Genomic DNA, 7,305 nt, shown 5'->3' with positions numbered 1-7,305 from the left:
TATTGACCCCTAACAAAACGTAAAATGAAGCAGAGTTCATACCACAATGCACATCGCTCCTTTCCAGTCTCTATCGAAGCTAAATCCGGTGACATTTCAGTGACTTGTGATGGTGAAGGCAAGATGAGCAACACTGAGGTATTGCTAGCACCCGACCATCTTTTTCAAACCTTTAATCAACTTTTTTGCCTTCAACTGTTTCCTTTAAATTTCATAGCTAACTGCATAAAATAAAATACAGTCAAATGTGCTTTAAGCTACAGCCTGCATAGAAAGATCACATGTCTATAATAATAATAATATCTTACATTTAAGGCCACATTTCTGGTTCCCCTTGAATTGTGTTTGTCATCAAACCATTTATAGAAATCTGTACATAAAGACTGCCTTCTCGTAAAGACCACTATGTTACCACCCCAGGGGGGCGTGTCACAAAGATCAAGATCGACTTTAAGTTGGACTTAACTATGGCAAGCTGTTCATGCCACTCTTTGCTCTCACCATTTACTGGCATTGGTCTCTCAAGGGACGTACAAAATGGTCACAAATCTACAGATTTTTTGTTGTTGATAATTCATTATTGAAGGAAAGAATATTATCTGAAGGTCATAATGGTGAGAGCAAGCAGTGGCATGAACGGCCTGCCATAGTTAAGTCCAACTTAAAGTCGATCTTAGTCTTCGTGAAACACCTCCCTGGGTGGTCTTTAATTACACGTTTAACTTTAATTGTTTGGTTGTATTTTTTTTGCCCACAGCTACTTTCTTTGAAAAATATTCACAGCCAAAAGAGACACAACTTATTGCTATCAATGACTCCTAGCGAGGATGATGCAGAATTCTCAGTCATTTACCTGACGATTTCACAGGCTGGAAGACTAGGTCGGAGGTCTCAATCGTTGGCGTTCGTCATCAGATACACAGGTTGGTGGAAACATTTTATTCTCCATGATAGAGATTGATGAAAGTCATGATAATTATGATATGAATGTTGTTCCTAATTTAAGCTCTTGTTCCTGCTCTTGCTCTTGTTTTTGGGATGATGATTGTGGTTTTCATTTTCTAACATCTAGACTCATGTGACAGTAGTATTTGGTAATATTATTGCAGGGCCCTAAGAGAAAGAGCAGTATCAGTACTGGTGTGGCTACATTGGGTTAACAAGACATATTATTATCATCATTATTTTTGTTAATGTTAATATTAGTAAAAGGAAAATCTATCCCCGATTTAATCTTTTATTTTTTTTTAAATGATGAATTACTTTTATTGCAGATGACTCGACATGTCAAGTATCTACTGAGCCCTCTACATTTATTCGGTAAGCTCTCAGTTTTTTTTTATGATGTCGTTTTCAGAAATGGTTGATTCAAGGATCCACTTTCTTTTTGTTAATTCAATACTTGATACTCATGATACTTCTCAAGAAACGGACTGCAGCCATGCATACCTAATATCATTCATTGCACTTCATTGACATTATACATTTCTTTACATTATGAAATTAAATATTAAATGTCAACGCAGAGAAATAAAAGATTTATGAAGGATTAACCATTAATATATGGTTAAAGTATATTCCTATTTTGAAAAGAAATGTGTATTCAACCCTCCCTTTCCCCTCCCCCCCCCCCCCCCCCCCCCCCCACCCCCTGCAAAAAAGGCAGTTTACAGACAGGTTTCAATAGGAAACAAATTTCAAGGGAAACATGGTATAAACTTTTCATAGGCAGGCCGTCTCTCTAGACAAGTTCGCCAAATCAGATTTGACTGTATATTTTTCAGGGCTGTGGAAGAGCTCTCCGGCAGTGACCTTCCCGACATTGATGTCATCACGATAGCTCAGATGATGACGGTGAACCAGTACTATGATTTGGGAGTGGCTCTTGGTTTCACCATACAACAGTTGGATGTTATAGAGTATAGGAGGTTCTGTAACAGAGAGCAGGCCATCTACGACATGCTGGTAACATGGAGAAAGAGACAGATCTCCGGCCAAGAAGCGAAGGAAACGTTTCTCTCGCTCATGAAATCTTTGGTCTCGCCAGCCGAACAGACAGAGATTTCAGGTTAGTTGAATGGCACTTGCTCTTGCATCAATCGCTCCGCGGCATTTCCTACCATTGATCTAGCTATTTTCAACCCTGCATAACACTATGCCTGATACTAACCCTAAACCTATCATAAAACCCAGTTACAACCCTTAACCTAACCTTAATCCGTACCCCTTAGTTTTGACAAAATATAAGCTGGATCAATTGTTGCAGGAGAAAATTCAATCACCATCAGGTTTATAGTGTGAATATATTTGTACTGATTATTTCTTAGTTTTTGAAAAGTGAATAAAGATGTTGTGGTTATTTTCATACATATTTTGACCGTTTTTGCTATTGTTCACGTTTCCTCTCTTGATTGATCATCGTGGTCTAACCACGCCTTCATGCAAGGGTGATTATTAAAGGTTGAGGTTCAAGGTTTTTTTCCTAAATATGTTTAAATCTTTCTTTCCTACTTATATCTTTGGAGTTATTCCCAGAAGTTATATCACAAAAGAATTAATCTATTGCAACATAAATATTTTGTCTTCTTTTTCTCCTTCCCCGGCCATGTGTCTTCGTTATCTACATTCTACCACATGATCGAAATGTATCACAATCAGCTACAACTGGGTAAGTATATTTATATCATAGAGAGCCCTATATCGACTTTTACAAATATTTGACTTGAGATTGCATGAACAAGAAAATTGTATTACTGACGTGGTCACTCTTGGGTTATTCTTGGTATTCTGAAAATTCCCATCAAACTTTGAACAAGAACAATTTCATTCCACAAGAATATATTGCCTTCCCACTCTGATTAGTATTGGAAAACAGAAGTGCCCTATGCGTATATAGTGTAATTTATTGGGTCACAGACATGGAGCCTGTAGATATATGCAACCAAATACACAACTAAGGATGTGTTCAAGCGCTTTCGGAAGCGTACCATACCGAACCAAACAATGCCATTGCGTGCCGTGCCGGGTGATTCGTTTTGCGAGAGTATTTGGCGCACCATTTCGAACAACTATTGAGCCGCCTGGCCTGCCCCGATGCAATGACCTGTTTGAACTCGTACTGTGTCAATTTCAGAATACATGAATAACAAAAACCCACACAACATGGCGCGCTCGATTACTTCCAGCACGGTATGCTATAGACCACCTTGCTTTCAGGTGCTTTTCGGGGTGAGTACGGTACCTTGGCACTCTCCAGACCACCTCGGGTTTTGGTCTGCAGCGGCACTCTTCTTTAGCGGTATGGTTCGCTTAATATATCCCTTATAACAAAAGTACCGTGGTGACCGTGTTTCTTTTTCCAAATTTGCATCCACCATGAAAACCATAGTCATCATGGTATCAAACCAGTGTAATTGCATGCCCTTATACAATCAAGTACCATGAAATTACCATGGTTTAATACCATGATTACCATGGTTCTCATGGTGGATGGTAGTTTGGACAAAGAACCACGGTGCGGTACGGTATGGTCCTCTTGAAAAGAGCGCTTAAACACCCCCAATATCAAAGCACATGCATGGACTACGTAGCTTGGTATACTTACGTTATAACTTTGAAAAATATTCAGTGCATGGTGCAAATATTTTGTAAACATTTGGTATGACGACATACATGCCATAAGATTTGACATGTAAATTTGAATAGCAGAAAAACTCTTTTTATTCAGGAGCTACATGTACGTGAACAAATATGCAGACAGACATTAATTACAACGTCCTTAACCCTTACTGTACTGGGCTATTTTGAGCACCTCCTGACTGGGGGGGGGGGCCCCCTATGATCTCGGCCGTCGGATGTCCGATGAACACGAAAATTTGCATGTTTGTAGATATTTACGTAACGAACAAGATGGTGTAATTAGTTTTTTGCGAATATGCAACTTTTTGTCGTTATAGCCTAATTAATTATGCAAAATGCTAATTTTATGCATTTTACAGAAAACGTGTCAAACTCCACTTTTTGAACGTTGAAACTCATTATTCATATGAAACTTCTTTTCTAACACAAAATATTTATTTGGATGTAATTAATAATGATAATTTATGCAAATTTGATGCGATTTTCAAATATTTATTTTCTTATGTATTTTATTGTTTTTTTTATTTCTTATTATATCTATTGTTTTTATTTCTTATGTATTCTTTTGTTCTGGAATACATCAAGTTACTTTGAGAAACATATAAAAGCAATTCGATATCAATTCATATCACCCACTTAGGAAGGAATACATCTAAACCTGTATTCACATTTCTGCTTGTATATGAATATATGCAATTATAGCATATTTTTGATGACATGCGCATACTAATTGTTATGTAACACCTCACAGGTATATCCGATTGCGACGAAAATGGTATCAAAACGTGCGTAAGACTTGAGGGAAAAAAGTCATGAAACGACAATTCAAAATTTCAAGCGGTTGCGGCGCAATCTCCGAAAATGTCGAGAAATTTGTTGGATCTAGGATAGTGGAGATAGGAAGGAAGAAAGAAAGGCCTTAAAATGGACCAGAAACGGACAACTTTAGAGGGCGCTATTTATGTTTTGCAAAGCCATTGGAGCGTGAAATTTGGCATGGCCATGTGCAATTATGAGCTAAAGATACTGTAAGATTTAGATGCAAAACGGAATTTATATGAGAAAGTTATGGCAGTTTTAGATTATTTAGGGGTCCATTTTTCAAGAATTTGAGAGATTTTTGACGGAGTCGGTTTCAGATTTGAATTTTGAGTATGAAGATGGCATTTTGAAGGTCAGGTTACACGTCGCAGATGAAAGAACATCTTTTAGACTATCTAGAGGAATTTGTTAGAAATTTGTTGGATCTAGGATAGTGGAGATAGGAAGGAAGAAAGAAAGGCCTTAAAATGGACCAGAAACGGACAAAATGACGCCTGGACGGTTATGCATGAATGATTTCGAAAATCGAAGAATGTAGTGACCTTGATGAGATGTTAGAGACTATGCCTATGAAATTTGAAAGGAAAAAAACACGAGAAAAGCACCTAACTAGGAATAACAAACACTACGTGCAAAACGAATGCGATTTCCTGACGATAAGGATAAGGATAAGGAAAACCAGGAGAATATTAATGGGGCAGAATGTGAACGAAAACAAGGCAATGACGAAGGTCCTCATTGCAATAACGATGATAATAATAATGGAAATAATAATAATAATTGTAATAATAATATCAACAATATAATTAAAAATATTAGTGATAAATAAATTAATATTTATTGTAACAATGGTGTAAATAATAAATAATATTATTGATGATAATAATGATAATGATAATATTAGTTATTGTTTTTTTTTCTAACATTATCATGTGCTTATTTCTAGATGACTCTCTTGAAGAACTCTACAAAACGATGTGCTCCGTATCAGACTTGCTTCAGCTTGCCCCACGCCTGCACTTTGGTGCTTCTGACATCATGCGTGCCATGTGTAAGACCGTCACCCTGCCCCCGTACGTAGTACATCCGGTTGTTCTACACATGCTCAGAGAATGGCTAAGGAGAGGAGGAACGCGAGGGAGACTCTTGGAGATTGTCCAAGCTTTCCGTTTCAACGATGCGGCAGAAAGCATAGCTGCAAGTAATTATTGTTTTTGCTATTCGTGTAAAATTCACCGAATCAATAGAAAAGTAAGCATACAATATTCCGCATCTCTTGGTGCATCACCCCACCAAAAAAAATCATAATAATAATAATAAAATATAAAAAAATCTACAAAAAAATCAACAAAATCAACAACAAAAAATCAACGAAACCTATAGAACAGAATGGCTTTGTGTTGGCTTACCTAAATTGTAGATTGACTTTATGATGTTGGATTAAGATACCCAGTAAAGTTGAACTCGTACCCCCTGTTTCTTCGCTTTTTAAACTCTCTTTTACCCCTCACAATGTTTAACCTTTGTCACTTTTTAATCATTACAGCCATCAAAGTTGATCCAGGCTTCGTGGAGTTCTTCTCGAACAGCGTCCTGGATCACAGAGGTGGGGTAGTGGAGCTGCGTGAGCTCGATATCCGGGTTGCAATCCCTTCCGGGGCGTTAAACAGGGGAATGAGATCTGTGGTCACCATTAGGGTACCTAGAGAGGGCGCTGCTCGGATTCCTCTCAGGGACGGTGAGGTGTTGATCACTCCAGTCGTGGACTGTTCTCTAACTCAGGAACTGCTCGAACCTGCTACAGTAGTGCTTCCACATTGCGTCGGTCCTAAGCAATGCAGAGATGGCTCAGGGATGATCCTGTACACCAAAACAGGACTAGGTATTGACCCTTTCTAGACAAAAAATATTTAAGGCCTGGACTAATCACTTTTTAACATTCATATTGACAATGCTGGTACTTTTTTTAAAACACCTGAATGACAACAAACATCTATTACCTTCATCAAGGAATAAGAAAATGTAAATTCTTTAGTACAGAACAAATGGGATAGCCCAATTAAGATACATTACATAATTGTCAATTTGTGTTTCATAGATTGCAACTTTAACAAATCATGATTCTTATAATATGTTAATCGAATTTTGCTCAAACTTTCACCGTTCTGTATTTCTCATTCTGCTGCTGTTATTAAAGCCAACATAAAATCAGAGTGGACGACACCTTTCATTTTCTTGAAATATATATTCTAACGAGATTCAAAGATTTAATATAGCAGTATTAAATCTCTCTTTTATTCATCAAGGAACGTTCAGTCGCAGGAGGTTGCTTCCTAATTCATCAGAAGGTTTCCACGTCTCCAAAGACACGGTTGTTTTCCCTACAAACCATCTTCAGCTCTTTGCCTTGTCTTCCACCAACGTCCAAGGAGTTCAGTTCAGATGTGTAACCTTCCAGCCTCTCTTCATGCCCTGTTCCCGGAAAGTCACACTACGGGTTTACGTCACTCACCCCTATAGGAGACCTATAAAGGCATGAATGATTTGGAAGTTTTTCTTCTTCTTTTGATTTGATTCGGTTTATTTACCAACAGCAATACAATGATATTAAATATAAAAGAAGAGAAACTATTCGTTGGTAAAATGGGCCAGATTATAGCACAATTGCTAGTCGAGCCTAACCTCTAACAGCTAAACAAAGTGTTTTAGTACATGTAAAGTTCAGAAAACAAAAGCGATGCAAAAATTTAATATAACAATCAATATCTTAAACAAAATTAGAATACTGAACGATGTCTTGCAAAAAATATATACTATTTGCATGTTTTTTTAAATTCATGACTT

At 37.4% G+C, this 7,305-nt stretch overlaps 1 protein-coding gene across 1 annotated transcript; it reads left to right on the top strand.

The window, feature by feature from the left end:
• Positions 1-811: 811 nt before the first annotated feature.
• On the top strand, positions 812-7,000 carry LOC115925087. The gene is made up of 5 exons (XM_030988255.1): positions 812-923; positions 1,796-2,068; positions 5,408-5,662; positions 6,008-6,343; positions 6,768-7,000. Exons 1-5 carry the CDS (start codon positions 812-814, stop codon positions 6,998-7,000), a joined length of 1,209 nt encoding a protein of 402 aa, XP_030844115.1.
• Positions 7,001-7,305: the final 305 nt, after the last annotated feature.

Source organism: Strongylocentrotus purpuratus, unplaced genomic scaffold (genome assembly GCF_000002235.5).
Source record: "Strongylocentrotus purpuratus isolate Spur 01 unplaced genomic scaffold, Spur_5.0 spur5_scaffold_17, whole genome shotgun sequence".
In the NCBI taxonomy this organism is placed as follows: Eukaryota; Metazoa; Echinodermata; class Echinoidea; order Camarodonta; family Strongylocentrotidae; genus Strongylocentrotus; species Strongylocentrotus purpuratus.
The sequence above is the reverse complement of the archived record's forward strand: the minus strand, read 5'-3'. Positions and strand labels throughout refer to the sequence as shown.